Consider the following 25,063-nt stretch of genomic DNA (forward strand, 5'->3'; position numbering starts at 1 on the left):
TCCTCAAATTTCTACTTGGCTGTCTTTAGAACCAATCTTACCTCGAATGAAACGGAAGTGTAGATCACGCTTCTCAAGCAATGATTTTATACTTAAAAATTTAAACAACTTATATTAACAAGCTCATTTGTGATTTTTATTTCATCTTCGATATTATTTGTCTTTATTTGGGTTATCTGTAAATGCTCATGATTACCTTTTTTAAAACAATAAACTAAATTAATCTTAAAACTAATAAAGAGATGAACAAATCATAAGATAGGTATTTCAGTAAAATTAGATGTCTAACTTTCATTGATTGGCTACCACAGATGATAAGTATGTCACTTTGGTCAAAAGTACCTCCCAAAAGGAGGAAGGTTTGTTACGCATGAAATGATGACACAGATTACAGATCAATCACGCTTCGTATTTGCAGATATTAACACATAGCGATACTGAACATTAACGCGGGTTGGTTGGTTATTCGTTTTAGTTACTGTTAACGGAAGAACATAGAATGTTTAATTTTTTTTTTTCGTTCTCAAGTCCTCAACTACTTACAGGAAAGCATCCCTTAGGGAGTTTTAAAATCGGTTGTAGTGGAACGATTTCGGTAGTTGACACAAACACGTTCGGTAGAGCGTGTTTGTATTTTTTTCGTCAATGCCAAGAAATTAAAGAAAGAAAAACCGATTTGAAATAATTTAATTAACTGAAAAATTGGTGCAGTTAAAATTGTGAACAAAAAATTTTAAAAACTAAACCTTAACAACTAATTCGCGTTGACCTGCTTTAGTGAAAGAGAAATGGAAGGCTTTTGACGGCACCTCCCATGTCTCATGGCAGGACGGTTTTTTTTTTTTATTACTGTAGGCAAGCAAACTCAAATATTGAAAATTATCTGCGGTTGTTGTTTTTTTTTTATATCAAACATGCAGGAAAGGATAAATTAAAGGATAGCATTCCAACGGAAGAAATCTTTTGATTTGGTAAGAAGAAGGTGAACTGAAAAGTCTTCAACTACAAAATTGGTTCACAGGTTGAGTGTGAGTATTGATTTTTTTTTGTTTCGAGGAAATAGTTTTTCTTAAATGCTTAGTAGGGATAATTTTGCCAAGGGAGAGGGTTTCTTGTTAGGAAATGTGAGCTTAACTAAAGATTTAATGAATTCAATTTCTTAAAAAAAATCATCAAAAAATTGAACAAACAAAATGTGGTTGGAAAAAATTTTGGTGTACAAAAACCGCCTTCAAGTGTGTTTTGGATTGGTGACGAATCTCAAAAATTCTGGTGTTCGCCTTTGTTTTTTTTCTTACAAAATTCGTATCTCGCCTTACGCCCCATTTCAACATGTGATGAAAATGTCACTTGTTTTTTTTTATTATTATCTATTAAGTTACAAAAACGTTGTTTATACAAAATTGTACAGAAAAAAACCGATGAATAATGAGGTACTAGTTGGTTCCTCTCAGAAGCTGTAAGTTGTAAACCTAGAATTACCGAGCACGAATTAACGATTCCATCAAAAATACTGTCAAAAATATGGCGCCTCTACCAAAATATCAAAAATTATTTATTTTGGAACGCCCAAAATGTTGCTGGAAATGCTGAAGCGTTAACCAATTGAACTCGTTTCAGCAAAATTTGAGGCTTCAGCATTTCCAAGCGAAACAAAAATTCAAAACTGTTTTGACAGAAAACAAAAGTTGTTAATAAGTGCCGAAGAACATGGGGATCCATTCGTTTTGGATTCCAATTCATAAATGAGGAGAGAAAACAATGGACGTAGTATTTTTTTAAAAGTTTGTTACAAGTAGCATACGATTTTGACCAACGCTAAAATACGGTGCAGCAAACTGAAGAAACTAATCTTTCGACGGTGCTTAAAAATACGCTGTTATAAAAGTGCAATAGAGAAAGGTTTTCTGTTACTGTTAGATGAGAAAGGTGCAATTGAGTTGTGCATCAATAATCACGATCGGTGCAAAGGTGAACGGTTTCTTCCTAGTCGTAAAAGATGGTTCGCTCAGACGGCCAACCTTCCATTTAAAGAAGCTTTTGGCCACGTGGTTGCAGGCATACACACAAACACACAGTTCCACATGATCACGTCCACACACATACAGACAAAAATCGATCGGCGACACAACAGGAGATTTCCGTTCCTGGCAGAAATATTCACATAGCAACTGAAAAGTGGAATAAAGTGAAATTTATGTGCTATAAAAGATGTAAAAAAGCGTTTCGACCTTCGTGTCCGGTTTGGCAGTTTCGTCACGATTTGTAGCCGGAAAAAGAGAGGTCGAGGTGCAAACTAAAGGCCATACTCTTCGGTAGCTGAAAATTGTGCTTCACATGAAGCGACCATTCTGTTTCTGTTACTGTGCGAAGTTTACAGTGTTGCACCAAAGATGGCGCTGTAGCAATCTGTCATTAGCAAAGGCATGTTCTTCTCAGAACCTCGCAATGTTCCAAACAAAATGCTCGCCTCTTTTTTTCAAAAGCAATCTCTCAGGTGACAATACGATATTTTGAAATTAAAACTAAATACACGAAAATAATACATTTTCATACAAAACGGTGCAGTTTTGAAACCCAATATATGGAACTGAAAAGAATTGATTAAATAAAAAACTGAAACCAAAACATTCAATCGATTCCGAAAACGATTATTGTAAAACTTTTGGACATTTTCTGCTATTCGAAATGATTAAATTCTTTTTAATATTTTGTCTGCGGCAGCCATATTTGAATCTGTTGAAGTCTCATCTAAAGCTATTCAAATGATACCCTTTGAGAAAGAAGGTGAACGAATGTTGTAAAATCCTAGGAATAATAATAATAACAAATGATACAACCATTTCATTTCTCATTAAATTCGTAATGTTTTTCAATAAAAAGGTTACGTGTAAACTTATCAATCCATGAGTGTGGTTAGTTTTAAAGTTAAAGCAAAACGAAAGCTTGAGATAAATAAGGGATGGCAAAAATTGGAACAAGCAAACACTTACGTCAAGGGGTTTCTTCAGCACGATCCAGCCCGATTCCGGCTGTATTTCGAAGTATTCCAGATCGTTGGGGCTGTGCGGGGCACTGAGAGTGTACACGATGGCACCATTGTTGTCGGCGTCCTCATCTGAAGCGGATACGCGTAGGATGTTGGTCCCGATGCTGGCATCTTGCTTGACGTTTTCGACGTATTTCTAGAATGAAACGAGTGTGGTTAGTTGTTGTTTTAAGTACAAAAATAGAACTTTGCTTCCAGAAAAGATGTCACGCTTGAAGATTAAAAAAAGTTAGATTGTTTTCCTATCTTTTGAAATATTGTCATTTGTTTTGAAAATACATTTAACTAATTCAAACGTCCAACCAAAAGTGAAATTTAAGTCTGGCAAAAAATTATTACATTCTAGTTTGAAATATATCTGAGAAGTAGTTTGTTTTTTTCATTCCTGTAAGCACCTGTCGTGAAAAAGGCGGGTTTATCAACGTTAGCCATTAAAATTATTTAGACGTAAAATGTCGTCTTGCGACAACACTATAAGAGCTATTTTTATTTCAAAACATTTTTAACAAAATTCCAAGAAAAAGTTTACTACTTTTGTTTTACATTTGAAAAACCGATAAAATTTCAATGCGCTTTTATTTACACATGTACTGTTTTATGATATCCACTGAAAAATAACATGTGTCTTTTAAAATAGAATGAATTTTTACTTGAAAATATCTAAGCTCAAATATTTTGGAAAATTTTCTTTTAAACCTACAAAAAAAAATGAGATTTCAAATTGGAAAAATGGGCTGAACTTAAAATTTTGATTACCCTCAGCGCAACTTATGAGAAATTAAAAATTAACGCATAATTTACATAATTTGCAGATTTTACCATAACTCTGAAAGTCAATTTGCGGTTTTGATTCAAAGCTTTTATCTCAGAAAAATTTATTATGTTGATAGTTTTTTTTTATAACTCGAAAGTTAACGTACATAATTGTAATAGATGGCTAAATTGGTACGGTAAATACGTATCCATTATTGTTCCCATTTTGATATGGAAATCTGGCATCCCTTCACGAGTCGTCACGCGCGCCCCCAGCAGTCAGTTCAGGACATGACGCGCATCGAGACAGGCGTCAATCGACAGGAGAACAACTTATTGCGAGTAGCCAAAAGAGATTTACAGGACATTTCCCACCGGAAATAGAACCCCAAACTTTACAATAATGACAATAAAGCTCCCGTACTTTTTTATAAATACTTCAACAACCTAGAATTTTTTTTTTATTTTCATATAATCAAATTGAACCGTCTCAAATGATGAATTTTTTTTAAAGGATTTAATCTAAATAGAGAAGATTCACCCTTAAGGAAAACGTTCATTTAACCACACAAAACACTTATAATAGTAGTAAATGTAAAAAATTGCCTCGACCAGAATTTGAACTGGAGTCCTCTAAGTTACCTCTTCAACACCTTACCACTAGGCCAAATCGTCAGATAAAATCAGTCGAGCTGTTGCTCTGTAACTGAGTTGACTTAATCGAGTTGATTTCGTGGAAAAGCCTTTTGTTCTACAAGAGCTCTTATTGGCTCCAGAAAGTTTTGGAAATCCTACCCAGCTGACTTACATGGTGATAAGTTTGTGTGCGGAAAATGCAAACCTACATACAAGTGAACCCTCAAAAAATAAGCCTCGATGGCCTGCTGGAATCTCACAGAAGATCAGCAAAAATATGCGGAAGTGTTCCTTCGTTTTGAAGAATTAAAAACAGAAATAAGTTTATCCGGTCGATATCCATCTGTTAAGAAACCATTTCTCTCGGGAACTAGCGGTTATATGCAAGTCGAGTGAATTGCACACAATATCAATTCGACATTCTAAGTACAAACAACACAGCCCTGCGTGTGGAGACTACATCTGTCAGCTGTCATCTGTCAAACGGACAACTTGCATGGAAGATTGCACGAGATTGGATACAATGTTTGACACAATATTGAACGGAATCTAGTGGACAACTGGATTAAATGTTCATGGTTCTTCAAATTAGAAATAGACACACCGAGAAAAAGTGAATGAATAAATATAAACATCACTAATGTAACACATCTAGTTTTGAGCTCTACTCTGTGTATGTATCACATAAAGTAACCTGGTGCTGATCACCAACCTGATCTCAGCACAATCAGGGACGATTGCAGTTGGACCGTGCGCAATCGAGTCCAAGCGTGCGATAAAATACCTGGGGGGGGGGGGGGGGGTGATCGACGACCGGGTGAGCTTCACGGCCCACGTCGACTACGCCTGCAAAAAACCGGCAATGGCGACAGCAGCCCTCTCACTGGCCATGGAAGGAGGGTCCAGGCGAGTGTGACCTCGTCCATTCTGCGGTACGGAGTGGCAGCCTGGAAGGCAGCCTTGAGCAGGCAGTGTAATCTGCCAAAGCTCTGCAGTGCGCAGCGGCTGATGAACCTGCGAGTAATCAGCGCATACCGACAGTGTCCTCGGTAGCTGCTGATGTTGTGGCGGGGGTAATGCCCATCTCGGTCTTGCTAGAGAAAGATACCTTCTGCTATGAGCACAGGCACATCCCGACGTGCGAAAACATGCCAGAGAGGCCTCGCTGTACAACTGGCAGCACCAGTGGGACAGCTCGGAACGTGGCCCGTGGAACCATCGCTTGATCCCTAATATCGGATCCTGAATGGATCGGAGACATGGAGAGGTGGACTTTTGCATGACACAGTTCCTGACTGGTAACGGATGTTTCATGCAGTACCACCATCGGTTTGGACACGTGGCTTCGCCATCCTGTCTAACCTGCGGAGACATAGAAGAGACACCAGAGCACGTAGTGTTCAACTGTCCAAGGTTCGAAGAGGTACGTGCTAACATGCTTGCCATCTGCGGACCAGACATGACAGCCGACAACATCTTGCGGAGGATGTGCGAGGACGCCAACACTTGGTGCGTGGTCAGCGATGGGTTCACCCGGATCATGAATGCCCTGCAGAGTAGTTGGAACCAGCACCAGTCCGCGATCGGTGTAGGGTGACTCCTTCGTCGGGGAGCACCTGAGTAGTGTGCGTCCGACCCTGGCAGTAAAGCATACAAAGATAAGACAATACCTTCTGCGTATGCCGAGCTGCTAAGTACGTCGCGCGTCCGTGTGTAGGATACCTCCAACGTAACCGTCGTGGAGTATCCGAGTCGAACGCGCCCTCTGCGACGGAAGCTGTGGGGATTAGACAATACCTTCTCCACAGTCGAACTCGTAGGGGGAAGAGTATACACGTCGCGGAATACTCTCGGGTAGAGTGGTCTCACGTCGCCGTCGGATGAGCCACTCAAGTCGGGTAGGATGACATCAACGTCGGGATTCATCTGAGTCGCAAGCGTCTAAGACCCGTACGTGTGCTGTGACAGGCGCGAGTCTAGGATAAGCTGCTCTCGATTCGGCACACGGCGGGCAAAAAGCCTAGGGTTGCCAGCTAAAAAGGGAGGAGGAAGACCGGACCACGGTCGGATTAGAATTCCCTTTCGGCGGGGGACATTTGAGTAGTGTGCGTCCGATCCTAGCAGTAAAGCATACAAAGATAAGACAATACCTTCTGCGTATGCCGAGCTGCTAAGGTACGTCGCGATCGTTGTGTAGGATACCTCCACCGCCACGGAGTATCTGAGTAAAACGCGCTCCCTACGAAGGAGGCTGCGGGGATAAGACATGACCTGCTTCGTAGTCGAACTCGTAGGGGGAAGAGTATTTACGCCGCGAAATACTCTCGGGTAGGGTGACTTCACGTCGTCGGCGGGTGAGTCACCAGAATCGGTGTAGGATGAATTCTTCGCCGGGAATCATCCGAGTAGTCTTTCGTAAAGCCCCGAACGTGTGCTGTGACAGGCGCGTGTCCAGGATAAGCTGCTCTTGATTCGGCACACGGACGGGAAAAGAGGAGAGGGCCTCGAGCCAAGCCAGATGGAGCCAAGATCTCGAGTCGTTAGAGGCGAGGTCATTGGTCTCTAGAAGTGGACTCGAACAGAGGCGGAGCGCATGATATTCGTGGGAACCAAGCTAGTCTCGAGTTGCGAGTAAAGGCCGGACCTCGAGTCGTTAGAGGAGAGGTCCTTAGTCTAGAATCGTAACAAGAGGCAGGGTATATATGCTGGAGTTTGACTCGAACTAGAGTTGCCGATGAGCGCTTAAGCGTTGGTCTCCCATCTCGTGTATAGCCTTCGTTGCAGGTCCGGATGGGAATTATGGCCAGAGGCTCCAGGTGGACTTTATGGCGTAGGGGTACTTAGTATCATGAGTCGTCCAATTGCATCCATGGACCCAGAGTAGCATACTGAGGGGACTCGGTGGCTCGCCGTGCCTTGGAATGCAATCCGTAAAAAGGATTTACCACCTGGGTGATCAACTAATAAAAACATAAAGTTATCTTAAACAAGAGTTTGAATTCGTGTTTTTATTCGATAACTCTCTGAAATCTCAACACCATCCAATTTCTAATAAAAGGACGTTTCTGATTTTCTCCACATATGACGTATAAATATTCAATATTATTAAAAAAAACACCTGAAACGAGTTTCAGATTGACAACCTGATAAAAGATTTGAGACTTGAATAGCTATTACTGTAATTAAGGTATTTTTATATGGATTTTATTTTAATGCTATCGTGATGGTCGAATGTAAATCGGATAGTTGGCAATAAGTTATTAAAGCTGCCAGAGCAGAAAATAACCTTTTTTCTAGAAGGTAATTTTCATAAATAAAGTGTATTTTCAAACCATTCACATCTCTACTAGTTCCACAGATTTCACCGCTAATTTCAAATGGAAATGGTTTCGCTTATCATCAAAAATTTTCTGAAAAGGGGGGGGGGGGGGGGGTGAGCCCAAACAAAAAAGGACTGTTATTGATGTTTAAGCCTTATGTGCTGATTGGCATTAAAACATTAATTTTGAAGTTGTTGAGATACGTAAAAATCATAGTGATCAAAGTTACCCCGAAACATGAAATCTGGTTTTGTAACAATCATTTAGCTATAGACACTAATTTTGTTTGAATATTCTGCTATCAATAATCATGCTTTGTACTCCTCACCTCAGTAAGTATTTTAAAACTTTTTAATATTGCAAAAAAACAAAGCCCTTCAAAAATATTCGAAAATGAATTAAAAAAGTGATCAAAGTTCCCCCAGTATTCCTACATCATCCTTTATCAAATATAGAACAAGGTTTTCTTTAATATCAATGCGTGACATCAATCATGGATGGTCTAAAGTCTAAATAAAAAACTCACCTGTCGATCAAACAGCGGCGGATTGTCGTTAACATCGGTTATTTCCACCGTGAAGGAACAAACACCCTCAAGACTGGGTTCACCCTGATCTGTAGCCTTCACCGTTACTGAGACAAACTTTCCGTCATCACCTTCACGGTCGAACACTTTATTCGTTGACACCTCACCAGTTTCTTCGTCCACGGTAAATTTGGTGCCCTTCTGATTCGGCTGCTGGACGATCGAGTATTTGACCTGCAACGAGAAACCCTTGATTAGTACACATTCTTGTGAAGCTTCATTGAAAAACTTTATACCTGTCCATTAACGCCCTTATCCTCGTCAGTAGCCTGCACCTTGATCACCGGACTTCCGTTGGGAGCACCTTCTTCCACCTTCGGATAGTAGGTTCCACAATCTTTGAACACCGGTTTATTGTCGTTGACGTCCGTAATAAAAACCACAACCACCGCTGTCGACGTATGGATAGTAGCATCGCCGTTTATACAACAGGATCCATCGTCCATGGCCGTCACATTAAGCTCGTATTTGTCCCGATCAAGTGATATACCCTTGTTGTGTAACCGAATTACACCGGTTATTTCTTCTATCACAAACTGACCACTGCTGGTGCCACCACCGACAAACCCAAATCGCACATTATCACCATCCTTATCGGATGCTACAACAGTTGTCACCAGGGTATTAGGTCCAGCATTCTCATCGACGTTCGGTGTGTACACCTGCTGTGAAAACTTAGGCTCTTCATCGTTCTTGTTCTTGGTGTAGACGCGGACGGTAGCTGTTCCAGTCTTGGCCGGTTCTCCCTTATCCTTAGCGGTGACAACGAACTCGTAGTAAGCGTTGTTGTTGTCGGCATCGAGTTGTTTGTTGTTCACAATGATTCCGTTTGAATCCACTGCAAAGTGGTCGTCCGATACTAGGTATTCAATTTCTGCGTTTGCACCTGAATCGGCGTCCATGGCTTTCACCTTAAGGATGCTCGTTCCCAGGGGAATGTCTTCGTCCACGTTGTGCGCTTGGTAATCGGGAAGTTCGAACTTCGGCGCATTGTCGTTCACGTCCGTCACTCGAATGGTGAGCTAGAAGATAAATGAATATTAGAAAGAATGTTAGTTACCATGTTATTCAATAACATTATCATCATGTATGTAGTAGAGAATATGACAAACCAACCGGTTTTCGTGTTTTTTTTCCTAACATGTTCTGAGTTTATTCAACTCTATATTTAAATTTTTACAAAGCGATGAGTGTCATTTTTCATCTCAAAAACAACAATTACAAATATACAATACGAGCAAAGCCTTCTTCTTTCATATTTATGAGTAAATCTCAAATAATTTTGTAATTTCAATTAAAAGTACATGTATAAACTGATCGATCTGATCAGAACGTCCATTATCAGACCACCTTTTGAAAATTAAACGAAAACACAATTTTTATTCATGCACATTTTGAAACAAAAATATTATGTTCAAAATATATATTCTGTTTTCAATATTGAGCTTTAATTACAAAGATTTAAAAACTGTAAGATTGGAGTGCTAAATCCAACTGCTCCAGCACCAGTGGGAAGAAACAGATATTGGAAAAAATATCGAAGTAAAATAAAAAGTATTTGTGCAAATCCTTATGCAGAAAGTATGGAAAATCGAATGGAAGTGTTTCAATTCAAGATAATTCACAACTCTTTAACATCAAATTAAAAAAATCGAAAAATTGCACAAATAGATCACTTTCAATTCGAAATTAGAGACAAAATAATTATTTGCTAGAAAAAAAGATGTGCAGACATTAACCACCGTAATTTTAAGGTTGTTGCATAATTTATCGGCCTTAACGGTGAAAAGTTATGTCCTTTTTAGTAAGAACATCTTAAGATTATGATTTTGTGGTTGTTATCGACGCATAGAAAGTTGAAAAAATGAAAGATGGTGAAAATGAGCGAGTAGAATTAGAAGCATTATCATCACATACCTACCAAATTTTTGTTCAGCACGGGCTATCACTATGAAGTGGAAGGTACAGATAGAGTTACATTTACCACCACACATTAGTAAGCCAAGCTTGTTTCACCCCACAAGCGGAAACTTGCAGTGCGAAAGAACGAAAAGATGGTATTTGATCAGATAAACTCTCTCTAACTCAGAAATGGATCTATCGATGTGTAGCCTTCTCAGTTTTTTATTATCGCGTTTGTTACAACCGGGGTTTGGTGGCGAAACGTTATGATCTAGTATGATAGTGGTCTACTACCGATGCTACGATGTCGAGTTGTTGATTTTTTTTTTACTTAAAAGGACATCACTTTTCACCGATAAGGCCGATAGTAGTTGGCTTGTGCCGAAAAAAAATTTGGTATAAGAAGGTTTTGCTTCTCATAAATTCTACCAACTCATTTTCACTATCTTTCATTTCTTCTAACTTTCATGCGGCTATAAAGTTGCATAATCTTAAGATGTCCCTACTAAAAAGTAAAAAGGACATCACTTTTCACCAAGTAGGCCGATAAATTAGGTAACAAAAACATAGTTTCGTTTAAAAAATAATTTAACGAAAGAAGCATTTAATTATTTTGCAATATTATTGCGAGGACTTGAAGTTGCTATAATAGGGTCATTCCACAGGATTTTTTTTGGATGGCATTTTTGAAGCTCACTTCTTTCTGTTCCATTAATTTGTTTTGTTTTTTTTTTTTCAGATGATCGCCTTGCGCGTTCCGGAGCAGTTCTCCAGATGAAGCCTGTTTTTCTTGGCTTGCAGAAGTTCTTAAAATTAGAATTCCAACTTTTTTTTTTTAGCAGGGCGTTAAATTTGTTGTGCCATCCTTTGACACCATTCGAAGTACGTGGTAGTCCTCTTAAAGATAGTTAGTCACTGCACCAAAATGTGGGCGGAAATCGAGGTTTTCCACTCTGACCTGTTGACCGTGTTTTTCCTTTCACGTAAACTTTTTCCACATACTGCATTGAAGGGAACATCTCATTCGGTGCGGGTGTTTTAACCACTTCAAAAGCCTGACATTATTCATCAGGAGGCGATAACGTCAAGGCCTGCTTACCATTTAATAGACATGGCGTCACATTTAACCAGATTAAGCTTCTGAAAGCGTTTCCAAATGTTTTGTGACAAGTGAAACAAGCATCCCTTCTGCGTGGCATCCAGGAACGCTAGACAGAGTTTATTATTGCCGTTTCGAAATCCGTAAGGATTAAATTTAAATCCATTTTGATTAAGTATTCCTTCGCGAGGTGTTTCATGATTTTTAAAGCCTTGATTTAAGTTTGCTCATTTTTAGAAGGTAGTAAACAATACGCCATCGGAAGAAACACTCGATCGTCATTTTATTTAATGGAACCGTGGATTGGTAAGATTTGTTTGAACCACAAGGGGCACTCGAAAATGTGTCATCTACTGTCACCATCTCCGACTCGACCAATTTTTGGTGGTGAAGGGATTTTGCGAAGAACATAATCCTTCCCTCCTCAAATTTAACATTCTTCAGTAAGAATGGTCGATCGTCAAAGGTTTTAGTGAACGCTGGATCAAGTTCACTAAAATTACTAGGATTTTTAGGAGTAGCTCTGGTACGCTGTCGTTTAATAGTTCGTCTTTGCGCCTGTTTAGATATGGTAGGTTGTACCTTAAATTAAATTCGTTTATTTGTATTTCAAAAACAGAATTTCAGAGGTAACACAGAGAAATCTGAATATTCTTGGGTAAACCTAGAAACACGAGTCCTTCCTTTGAGTAAACCTCGGAACATGGATCAAAACTACGATGATGCCTCCTCTCGCTGCGCTTTCGAACTAATATATTTAATGCTGGGGGTTGTCCCCACTTTTGGCTAGGCCTGATACACGAGGCCTTCGTAGAACTTTGTGTAAACCTAAAAACATGGATCAGAACTACGAGAATGCCTCCCTACGGTGCGCGTTCTAACTAGAATGATTCACATTGCAGACCGGTCAAGGGGATCGTCCCTAGCTTTGGGTAGACCTAGAAACACCCTTCCTAGAACTTAGAGTAAACTAAGTAACAAGGGCCGTACTAGAAATTTTAAGCTCAGTACAATGCAAAATTAGGCAAATGGGGCAAAAATTGTGAACTGTTGATTTGGACGACCCTTTTTGGGGTCTTTTGGCACACAATTTGATGCTTGAAATCGATTACCCGAATCCCCCTGTGCAAATTTTCATGTCATTCCAATGCGTATAATAACATTAATATAGCTTAAACAGTTTTACCTCTATCGGAGCATCAGTCTTGCATATTTTTATTATTTTTTTCTTGCCTTTCGGATCCTTCGTTAGCTCGTCATTTGAGCTGATCTCGATACTTCAGGTTTGCCATTTGAAGCGCATCACTGGCTGGTGGTTATGGGTTCCTTCTGACGATAATACGTGTTTGCCATTCTCGAAAACGGTTTTCGCCTTTGCACCACCTTTTTATAGCCGGTTCTTCTCTTTCTCATGCACTCCCGGAACCAGCAATCATCGGTCAAAAATAATTATTTGTTTTCGAAAAACAATTTTTTCACAGTTGTGCATAGTTAAACGTAAGAGTCTAATAAATCCCCCTCGATTGGATGTAGCGATTTGCAATCCGACGCAGTAACAACTTCGCTGAATCCGAAAAACTCTTCTGCCATTCTAATACAAAAACAGTCAAAAGGCACGAACCACAATAATAACAAAGTATCTTGATGAGTGAGAACTTTACAGAGGTGCCAGGTGTCCTGATAAATCACGATTTGCTCTGATTTTCGAAAGACCATCCTTATTTTTAAAATGGTCCTGCTTTTAAAAAAGCTCATTAAATGTACTGAAATTTCCGATTTTCAAAAATATCTAAACTGAAATCGAATTACTAGTTGAGCTATCAGGATCTGTAATAAAATAGTTTTTGCATATAAACTGCAGGCCAGCCAAGATACTTCTCGACCCCATATATAAATGAAGGCGTCTAATGTACCTGTATTTCGCCTTTATTTATGCAATTTTAGCAGAATTTGTGATGTCCTGAAAATCTTGATTTTATCTTCATGTTGTACTGATTTTTGACAAATCTAGAGGAAAAGGGGTGTTAAACAAGTGTGCCCCCTTTCTCTATTTTTGTTTAACCTTATAATGGAACATATATTACAGTGCTGCGAGAAAGACCTAGGTAGCTTCTTTACTTTAAATCAAACGGAATCTTTCAAATTTCCAATTCTATTGGTATACGCTGACGACATATTAATTATAGCGCGAACTAAGTCGGAATTAGACAGGCTTCTACCGGTGCTAAAGGATCATCTGAAAAGATTCAACCTCCACATCAACACACTAAAAACAAAGATTATAATCAGAGCTCCTTTGGGGTGTAACCGGAAAGAAGTCACTTTAGACGGGATACAATATAACTTATCAACCGACATCAAATATTTAGGGGCAACACTAACGAATCGATTATGTCGTTCTCAAACAATGAAGGCAAGATGCCAGCTAGCTATCAAAGCGTCAAAAGTAGTTAGACAGTTTATAACAAAAATGAAGCCTTCCGAAAAAATTGTTTCTATCTTACATCATTCTATTATCGCTCCAACAATGTACCACGGAGGGCAGACATCAGTCCTTACAAAAGCAAATAGGATAAGGATGAGAGGCTACGAGCGCCAAATAGTAGGTGAACTAATAGCTAACTGTCGAAGTCAGCCAGTGACATCAAAAAATCTATTGACGCAGTTCTTCGAGGTAGAACAATTACTAAAAAAATAAGGCCTCTTCAGCTTAGATATTGGAGTCATGTAGTACGAAGACCAGAGTTCCATATGTTGCAAATGGCCAGCAAGTATCAAAAATTAAGAAGAAAAAGGGGAAGACCAGCATTCAAGTACCCGGATATTATTAAACAAAATATGGATCGTTTTGAAAATGGTCTAGACATTCGTCAGTGAAAAGATCTTGCAAAAGATAAAGAAAAAGTTCATAAGAAAATAGAGGAAATTTATGAAATTTGTGAATCTAAGGACTCAGAAATTTTTAACTATTTTTCCTCAAATCCATATTCCTGCATACTTTTTCAAAAGGACAATAATTTTCACATATAATTGTAATTTCTCCCTTTCTTCTTATTCATAATTTTAGGTTATTTTCTGATCCCAACAATGCTCTCTAATCAACAGCTTTCGGAGAAGACCCGGATCACAATTTCTAAAAGGCTGAAGTCAGAATCTTCTACCAATAGATTGAAGATGCTATAAGGCTCCATCACTGCATACATTTAAATGGTACTTGGAGGAGGAAGGAACTATGAGCTGAACTCGGTGAGATTGTTTAATTTATAGGAATTTATGAAACATATCATTATTATTTTATAAACAAGTCTTACTTGCCATGTAAGATCCCCCATATCTAAAACCCTCCCCAATCCTCTCTGAAACAGCTTTATGGGTCGTATGAGTTCTCTGCACCTAAAGAGTTTATTTCGCTGTTTCAGAACTTCCCTATCATGATTACATTGACTTGCCGCGGTGTGCATTATAGTACCTCACTGAAAATCAAAGCGGCACTTGGAATAAGTATTGAATCCAGACACTTATTTTGGCATCTCGTGTTGGCTCTGATTAACAGTTGTTTTTTATGTATCAGCCAATGCAAGATGTGTGTAGTCACCCCCTGCTATGCTATGCTATGCTATGTTGTCCTGATTTTTGACAAATCTACCTGTCATCCCTGGAACTTTCGGGTTTCTATATAGGGTTAATAAGGCTGGAACAAATATCAATTTCTTCTTTTGTCACCCTCCCCCCTTCGAAATTTCCGAAAAACCCGAAGGGGGAATAAATAAAGTTTGAAGTATTTCATGTAAATTTCGACAAAAAATTCAAATATCCGGAAGATTACAAGACCAAAATACGAAGTTTGGAAGACGGAAATTTTTTCACCTTTCGTATTCTTGATTTTATTGAATTATTCGATAAAAAATTACTTGACTTATAGGTTTTGTGCAATGATATAGTATGCAATTTTGTTGCATACAAGCTTTCGAGCAATTTATTCCAATTTATTTGTTTTTCGCATTATTTTTAATTGTTCCCCCCCCCCCCCCCTCGCGATGTTCCAACTCCGTGTGACAAAAAAAAGGATTTGAAATTTCTAGCGTAACATTTAAAAAGGGTGAAACTGCCAAATGTAAACAAATCGAGTTAACGGTCATTCCGGATTTACGCAGTTGCACTTTACCTAATAAACGCGGTTTCATCTTACAAAATCGCTTAAAACTTTCAAAAAAATGATAAAATTAAAATGGGCGAAACTTCATGTTGATGCATTTTCGTTGGAACGTGAAGTTACGTCTATTCCAAATGGGGTTAATTTTTCTATTCGTGTAGGGCCAATAGGCGTAACTGAGTTAACCGTGTGTGACAAAACGGCCTAATTAGTTTTTGCGTGTGAGACCAATGGGCGTAACTTCAAAGTTACGTCTATTCCAAATGGGGTTAATTTTTCTATTCGTGTAGGGCCAATAGGCGTAACTGAGTTAACCGTGTGTGACAAAACGGCCTAATTAGTTTTTGCGTGTGAGACCAATGGGCGTAACTTCAAAGTTACGTCTATTCCAAATGGGGTTAATTTTTCTATTCGTGTAGGGCCAATAGGCGTAACTGAGTTAACCGTGTGTGACAAAACGGCCTAATTAGTTTTTGCGTGTGAGACCAATGGGCGTAACTTCAGTAACCAGAACAAAAACGGCCGATCAATTGGGCGAAACTTGCACACGTAACTGATATCGAAAACATAAAAAGGCGGATCTCGAAAATCTCGGAAATTTAGTGAAAAAAGTTGAAGATTTTGATAACCAACGAACAATAAGTGAATAAAATGCACTTTTTTTGATTTTGTTGAACAAAAAGTGGTAGATTTTTTAAATAGGATTTGATTAGATGTTCCGAAATTTCCAAACGCGATTTTCTTGTTTCGAGCTAACTGCTAGTTTCGCTCTTTTTAAATGTTACGCTAGATTTGTTCCGGTCTAATTGGAATACATGATCTGCTCAGTTTATCTATGAGTAATATAGCAAAATGTTACATGCCGCCAAAACAAAAAACCGCGAAAAGGCTCAGCCCAAAATTGAATTGCAAATACACAAAAAGTTCCAAAAACTGCTACTTTTTGAAATTCGTCAAAAATTCTGTGTTTTGTACTTTGAAAATCTAAAGATGCGAAAATATGCCAAATTTCGTCAACTTTACAATTTTTTTTCAAAATTTATCTGGTGTGACTTAAATAATTTTGACGGTTCATTGATTGGAAAGTATGGTTTTCAAACCATTTTTTACATTTAAATGGTGAATATCTTAAAAAAAATCAAATAAATGTATCCTTGTGCGCAAAAAAAGCTTCTAACTTCAGCTTTTTTGGACATAAAGTGATTTTTTTTTTATGTTCTGTAGCTGATCTACAGCAGGGGTCAAAAATTAGGACCACGCGAAACTAAAAATGAGGATTTTCAGGACACCTCTTGATTTATGGAAATAATAAGCAGCTATGATTAGATTGCATAAATAAAAGTGTCAAATTGACACTCCAGGAACTCTGACGGGTAAAAAATTAGGGACAGATGAGAGTTAAAAAGTGTTGAATAGTTAATATTTTGTTTAAAAAACTTTGTGAGAAAATACGAATCTATTACCTACTTGTGCAGATTGTTTTGATAAAATAACATAAAATTTCGCCATCTCGCCATGGGAGTTGATTAATATCAGTTTGGTAGACTTGAGGTGAAAATGAGTGTAAAATTTTCATACACTGTTAGCAAAATATTGATATAGTTGATATTTTAACTGAATTTAACCTTCGAACGTTGAACGGATCAAAATACACTGAAAACTTTTTTAAATGATTATTGTGTACGTGTAAAAAAAATCGTTCAAAAACAAATTCAAATCAACCGGACAATTATCATCGATTATTTGGATTAAAGTTGCCAATTTAGACTGTAAATTGATCATTTCCAACCTGGTAGAATTTTCTGGGGTGAAATCGGGAAGCTTAAAGGTTTCTTTGGAATATTGTTTTGTGCTACGATTATTCTGGAACTTTGTTTAAAAAAAAAACCGTGTAAAAAATGATCTTTTAAAAACGAAGCCTGTGTATTGTATAGTATAAATTCAGGCGTTTTGTTGTTGAGTTAATATCATTGCAATCGGTAAGTTGATCTTCATCTAGTTTATCTAATAGTTCATTAGAAAAGGCGAAATTATATTCAGTATCGATATCGAAAAGAAGAAAGGCCCAAACATTTCCTCATTTTGAGAGCATATTTTGTTTTGAGAGCATATTCATGCCAATTTTTGCTGTCAATGTAATTATATTGATGTCTCGGTATCATTTTGTTCTTCAAGCTCTCGGAAAACGAGGTGTGGTTGGGGTCTCAGTTTTAGCAAAATTTGGTACCACTTTGCAAACCAAGTATTAAAATTTGTGCTATCATATTTTTTGTTGTACCATCTTATATCAAGCAAAATGAGAGCAAATTTGGCTCTCGGGGCGAAGATTTTTTTTACGTTACTTAAAAATTCTGCAAAAAATCATGAATGAGTTTTGAACCAAAACGAAGTATTTTAGACCTCAGGGTTTGAGTAACTCAAAAATGACCCCAAATCAACTCAGTCTTTTGTGGAATTTGTGTCATAGTTTGATAAAAAGATTTCATGATTTTGCACAAGAGTTTAGAAAGTCTTATACTTAGTTCTTAGCTATTTATAAATACCAATGTGAACTAATCGCATTTCGATTTTTGATATTTCAGGATCTAACTAGATATTCCCCAAATTGTTTGGTTTGTCAAAAACAGTGTCAGTCGTTTCAGGAAACTTACCTCAACTGAGGTCGAAAATCCGCCCGAATCCTCAGTGGCCGTCACCACCAGTGAGTAGACATGCGGCTGCCGAAGATCTTCAAAGTCCAGTTCCTTAGCGAGCTTCACGATTCCGGAAGTAGGTCCAATATTAAAGGTACCAGCTCCCTGACCCTGGGCCTTCAACGTATACCGAATCTCCCGATCGGCAAACGATTTCGCCTTCACCGATATGATACTAAAATTTTAAAGATTAAATTAGTGTTTTAGTTGATATTTTTTCAATTCAGATAAAGTGAGCTTACTCTGAATCCTTTTTCTGATTCTCGGGAATTTCCGCTTCATAACTGGGCATATAGAACTGCGGGGCACGTTTACCACCCACAATCGAAAGTCGTTCTTCTGGTGTACTTTGGAATCGTCGATCGTCCACTTTGCCGTTTTGATCCTCAGCTTTAACATAAAGCACATATTCCATATCCAGTTGAAATACATCGGTTCCTCGAGTTCGAACAACGCCGGACCGTTCATCAACCTCAAACCGTCCTCCGGTACGATCCCGAACGATAAAGTAATGTATGTTATGATCCGTATCCGGATCCCGGGCCTGAAGCGTGAATACCGGGGTGTTTGGAGGAGCATTGAGCTGTACCACGGCCTGCATCGGAAGCGGTCGGTTGATGAAGTATGGCGGCTCGTCGTTCACATCCTTCACATGAATGATAACTCGCTGATTGTCGGTATCTGTTGGGTTGGGATGAAAGGATAAAATTTCAATTAAATTTCGAGACCAAATAAGGCAATATAAATTCAACTTACACTTCAGACCAGCTGCACTCGATGGATTGGGGTTTACGTCATTTCCGGGTACGATGATGAGCGTGTAAAGAGAAGGAAGAGAAATTGAACGGAAATCAGTAACTGCTGGTGAAAGTAATTGAAATTGGGTAGAGTAGTGAACCCCCCCCCCCTTTTTTTTTTTAAATAAAAACACAAGATGCAAGTAATTTATTAACAATAAGAGTTTTTTTGTTTGTTATAATAGTAATGAGCCACAGACAGGATTAACGCTAATAAAATTGGAAAAATCCGTTTTCGTATTCTCTGATTTCCAAATATGTTGGGGAGAAAGATGATTCCTTCGCTATATCAGGAAAACGGAATGTCTTACAAATATCAAATGTTTTAGAAAAATGTGCCAAATAGAACAAAACCACAATGCTGATATCTCAACAAATTTTTATATTTTTATTTTTCGAGTTATTGAACTTTGTTTGAGTTTTTTTTTACAAAATCTGATTTGAAGATCTTTTTTTTATTTCTTTAAAAAGTTTCCCACGTAAAAAAAATCATAATAAAAGTATTTATTCCAAAATGTCAATCGTTAGAATATAATATAAGTAATGAACTTCATAATGCCGTAATTTCAAATTAAAAGTAAACATAAATTTTTTTTAGAAAAAAATTTCAAAAATGAATTTTATGGGTATAACTGATCCCTAGAGTCCAAAAAGATGTATTTTTCTTCTGAATGGATCGTGATCAATGGTTGTTACGAAATTACTAATAGTTGTCTAATTACTTATGTTTATCCAGTGATTATCTGTTAGATAGGACTCAAAATACTGTTTTATCAAAATACTAGAAAATTGCGCCTTAAAGTATGCAATGATTGTAGGGTAGTAGATAAACTTTTAGAATTTACATTGTCTTCTACTAACAAACTGTGAAATGAGAACTTATATGGCAAAAAATAGTCAACGGACCTTCTATGTTTGGATTTTGCTAGGCACCCTGAAATAAGGATCAGGTCTCCTAGAGTAAAGGATCAGGTATCCTTTAACTTTAAAAATATCACCATTTTTTTTTGGTTTCACGAAAATGCCTCGAGTTCATCTACGGGTTTATGTATCGTTCTATTTTCTTAGCATATAAAATTGAAATTACACTTTGTTTGAAAATGCAAATGACGGCAAGCTGCAAAAATTTTTCCAAAAAGTTATGCTTAAAATAAGAAAAGGAGATCAAGTATCCCCATTTATCCCTACTGATATTTCCAATTTTTTTTTATAAGGTCAATTAACAGCCTCAGCCTGAGTTATTTGTCGAACAATTTAAAAAGACTACATAAAAATATAGTAAAGGGTCTGGGTAAGTGTTAACTTAATCTTAATTGAAGAAAAAGTTGGTTGAAGTATGTATTGTATTGAAAGTCCAGTTCCTTAGCCTCTATAATTATACGATTTTTCGTAAAATTGTCAAAAAAAATCTTCACATCTATAAAGAAAAATTTGGGCTCTAGAGGGTTAGACTTCTTCTGAAACCCTATAAAGATTATTCTTAAATTGATTGATTCAAAGACTGTTCCTAGAAGAGCCTAAAAAGTTGATTTCATTGTCATTAGAAGCTATTGTAGTACACTTGAGACTCTTTGGAATATTTTTTTCAAATCATCATGTGTTTTTATACTCAAAACCCAGTGCAAAGAAGAATTTTATTGTAGAAAAATCGGAGAAACAGCAAATTGACAAAAGTCAACTTTCCAATCCTTTTTTCAAATTTATTTCCTTTTAGCTAGAACAATTTTAAAGGTTTGTTGATTGAAAAGTGCGCATTTTACTCCACATTTTACATTTTTGGATCATGATCTTAAAAAATAAAAAAAAATGTCCTTGTGCTATTTTAGGCACTGAGTGTTAAAATTTCGAACATTTCTTTTTATATTCTTTTTCCGAAGCTTGTTTTGATTTTATTTTTCACGGACTTTGGATAACAGAAAACAGAATTGTTGAAGCTTAATATTGCCAATGAATGTAGTTTTGAGTTACGTTACGAGTTTTCTAAAACTCTAAATTTTATGCATACCGGTTGATATACAAGGAAGATATAGCGACTAGCGAGAAGTGTCAAATTGCGACCGTAATCCGGAGTAATATTGATCACTTTTTTCGATATATTTCGAATATTTTTTCTATTGAGAGGAATGTGGCATGTTTTATATTTTTAAAATCAGTACTGGACTCCTATGAACGTAGAACATGAATGCATAAATTTATAAGACCTCTTTAAATTTGATTCAAAAATCGTTTTCGTCTTTGTTCAGAATTTGAAGCTTTGGGGTGACATTGATCAGTCTCTATTCTGACTGTTTTAACGAGTTTCCTTGATCATAAAGGATACCCTAAATAATATTTAAAAATGCTTTTTTTTTATTAATTTAACCTTGATTTTTAACGTTTTATTTTCAAAATATTTATAATCGAAAAAAGAACTATGATGCTGCCTATATTTAGGGGCAAAAATAATTGTAATTGCTAAATAGTTAGAGCTTCAAAATACAAATGAAATTTTACCTTCACACATTTTCCTAGGCCCTCCCACTTTTTCCATTTTCATTTTTTCTTCAAAGTTAACGATTTGATAGGGTTTCTATCCATTTGTCCAATACGCGCTTACTCTTGGAAAATGTCCTTATCTATGTTTTAAATATCGAAAAATATCATTAAATGACTATAAAAAGAGCACTCTAACTGTTCTAATACAAAGAAAAAAAAGTTGTTCTTTTACATTGAACAACCCGTTTGCTTCTAAATGCTTTTTGATATCATCAGGAGAGCTGTTTGTTTGCGAGCTTTGGAAAAATAGATATTTTAAGATTTTGAAATTAGATTTTTTACTGACAGAAAAAAATTCAAATACAAACCAAATTTTTGGCTTTTTAATACTCAATTGATAGGCTTTCAAACGTAGAAAACAGTTTTCAAAAATTCAAACTAACGACTGAGTTTTTGATGATAATGTGGAAAAGTTTATTGTTGGTAAAATTTACCCCGGTGGTCAAAGTTACCCCGTTTTACGGTACTATTATCTTGGTCTTCCTTTACATTTTAGTAGGTCGAGTAATTTAAAAAAAAAACAAATTTAACAATTAGGCTAAAATACTTAGCTAGGTACTTAATTTTTTTTACTACATTAAAAACATTGTCTTTATCATGCAAAATCAATTTTTATAAAGTACGGAATCCTGTGATTTGGAGTTTGAAAAATCGTGATTTTAAAACAAAATTAGTCAGTGATAATAAAATAAACTAACAATGCTATGAAAACACGAAAACTGATTTTAAATTAACTTTATTATCTCAAACCAGAACGGATTTCAGATTTTCTCTCGATATTGAAAGCAGCAGAAGGTATAGACATATGCTTTGTAAAAAGAAAAGATAAGGATTCGTTGCAAACTCATTTAGAACATTTTCTTGAAATTGAAGTTTTATTTTCTAACGGAAAAAAGGATTTCGATATATTTTTCTTTTCTGGAAAATCGCAATCTTTATGAAAATTTATTACTGATTAAAAATCTTTAATTTAAAATCCTTGTTTTAAAATCCAGTGTTGCCAGAACTTATTGAATATTTTAACCAAGCGCTCTTAAATAGTCTTAATGTGAAATTTCTAGATCTGTACTATTTTTAAAAAGCATTTTAATACTAATATTGTAATGTATGCAAAAAAAATAATAATCCTCGTCTGGCAATTGGGTGCAACTATCCGATTAAAATGCAATCATTTGGTAAAGATTTTTATAAATGATCTGACAAATGATTGTTAAAACTTTTATACTGTCATAACATTTTGAAGTATTTTGCTGATCCGTGATACGAAAATTTCGTTTATTAGAAGATCAGTGATGAGATTATTAGAAATCCAAACCTCTTTGATAATTCTCGCTTTAAACTTCGTTTTGATTTCTGAATCCAAATTCGAGTTCAGAAATAGAATTTTGAGTCCAAATTTTAGATATTGAGCATTTGGTACATTATTTCCATTAAATTGTACTTGAATTTCAAGCCTGTATTCTGATTTTTTTAATTTATTTGTTTTTAAAAAAAGAAAACAAACACATGTTGAATGTTTCCTAGAAAAGATTCCATTAATCTTTTGAGTATACGATGGCTATCAACATATAATTACTAACATCACCAATCCACAGAAAGTGTACACTGTACGCCTTGATCGGGATTCTATCTCAAGACCGTTGGCTCAGAAAAAAACGATCTTCTACACAACGGGCGGCAGCGAAACGAAAACCTCATATATAAAGTTTCTGATTATCAATCCTTTCCTTTAAATAAGAGTCTTTAATCCATTCGAAATAAGAAAAGCATTTATTAGATTAAGAGTATCTATATACTCTCAAGTTTTGATCTTATTTTAAAATAATAATACAAAATAGAGGATGAAAAAATTGTGTTAGAAAAATATTACATCGTTCCTGAGCTATTATTTTAAAATCTGAAATGATTTGACATTTCAGCCAATAATCAAGTTGATTTTGATTTTCCATTCTTGGATTTCGTCATTTCTATTTTCTCATAACTTTCTGTGTAATGTAGTAAAACTATTTAAAAACGTTAAATTTCGATCCCTCTCTATCTTCTTTGCATAAAACAGAACCCGTTCGTTTTTAGCAACATTCGATTTTGGCAACATCCAAAATCGAACGGTTTTTAGAAACAACATTACAATTTAGTTTTCGTTAAAACAGGACCAATTTAAATCAGACAAATACCACTAATACGTTTTTGTGTTCTGAAATGGTGATAAAATGCATCAATAAAAATAAAAGTTTTTTAAAAAATTTATTAAGTTCTAAAAAATGACAAAAAGATGAAAAATTCAAAAAGTTAATAAACAAATTCAAACAAAAGACTGAAAATGACTAAAAACAATTAAAAAATGATGATGAACGAAAAAAACAGCAAATATGACAAATGATAACAAACATTATAAACAAAACAAGATAAGTGCAAAATGCATCAAAAACATGATGAAAAAAAAACAAAAATTACTAGAAATGGTCGAAAATTGACAAAAAATAACATTTTTGATAATAATATTAGTTATTTTTTAAAAATAACTGATAAAAAAGTGGAGAAAAAAAAACCGTTCGATTTTGGCCACATTCGATTTTGGCAACACAAAATGTACGAGCGTGTTGAATTACTTTCCATTGCCAATTCTTCATTCATGTTTTTTAAATTTTTTCCTCATTTTAGAATTGGAATTTAAATGATAACTTCATCATTTAATGAATATGATTGTTCCTGGTCTGACAGTTTTTTTTATGTTATGATTTTTTTGTCAATGTCACTATAAACAATTGTTTTTTGTTTATTTTTTTTTTTAGAAGATTCGAAAGAGTTTATGAAATGCGAACAACCCAGAAAATACCTTCAAATGAAACTGTCATGGTTCATCACAATTGACTGAACTACTGCCTCACTCAATTATATACCTACAAGATAGCACAGCACATTTCCTTTGCTTGATTCTCGTTTGCAAATTGACTTGATGTTGACAGCTTGAATGCATAACACGTTCCGATAGATACTGGGTCTTACTTCTGGACGAGGTATATGAAGCTAGACCATTAGACATGGGAATGCATCCATCCGGAGGAGGTTTATTCCTAGTAAGTATGATATGTACTGGGATTTTCACTTAAGTAAGAGGCATCATGCGAGGCGAAGCATGGGATAAATAAGCTTAATTGGGAGTCAATTGAATGACGATTCTTCTACTTTGGCTGTTCATTGAAAGAGGTCATAGGTCTTGATCCCCGCAACGATAATTGATTAAAGAGTTACTTCCTTTACACTTTATTCGGTAATTCCGGTCTAGGGACGATATCAAGATAAATTTCCCTAAATTTAAGGGACATTTGTTGGTTTGTTATACCTTAGAAGAAAAACAATTTCTCAGGAGTAGAGCTTGCAAACAAGATTTTATAATCATTTTATTTTTGAACATTTTAACTATTTTTTTAAAGTTATTTTGAATTTTAAAATGGAATATTCAAAAATCCTAAAACTTCAAAACATCCTTGACAGTATATATTGCTGAAAATAAACTTCAAAGAAACGTTCAAATAACTG

The 25,063-nt window shown here is 36.2% G+C and overlaps 1 protein-coding gene across 3 annotated transcripts in view; it reads right to left on the reverse strand.

Moving 5' to 3' along the window:
* Window positions 1–25,063, reverse strand: part of LOC129743935 (neural-cadherin) — an 833,438-nt gene that overhangs the window by 614,760 nt on the left and 193,615 nt on the right. For all 3 annotated transcript variants that reach the window (XM_055736178.1, XM_055736177.1, XM_055736179.1), the window contains exons 3-8: window positions 18,948–18,959; window positions 18,434–18,872; window positions 18,150–18,366; window positions 8,581–9,366; window positions 8,285–8,518; window positions 2,994–3,185 (exon numbers count right to left, since the gene is read on the reverse strand). In XM_055736178.1, coding sequence (XP_055592153.1) covers window positions 2,994–3,185; window positions 8,285–8,518; window positions 8,581–9,366; window positions 18,150–18,366; window positions 18,434–18,872; window positions 18,948–18,959 — 1,880 coding nt within the window. The remainder of the gene's footprint in view (window positions 1–2,993; window positions 3,186–8,284; window positions 8,519–8,580; window positions 9,367–18,149; window positions 18,367–18,433; window positions 18,873–18,947; window positions 18,960–25,063) is intronic.

The sequence above is a fragment of the Uranotaenia lowii genome, chromosome 2 (assembly GCF_029784155.1).
Source record: "Uranotaenia lowii strain MFRU-FL chromosome 2, ASM2978415v1, whole genome shotgun sequence".
Taxonomy (NCBI): domain Eukaryota; kingdom Metazoa; phylum Arthropoda; class Insecta; order Diptera; family Culicidae; genus Uranotaenia; species Uranotaenia lowii.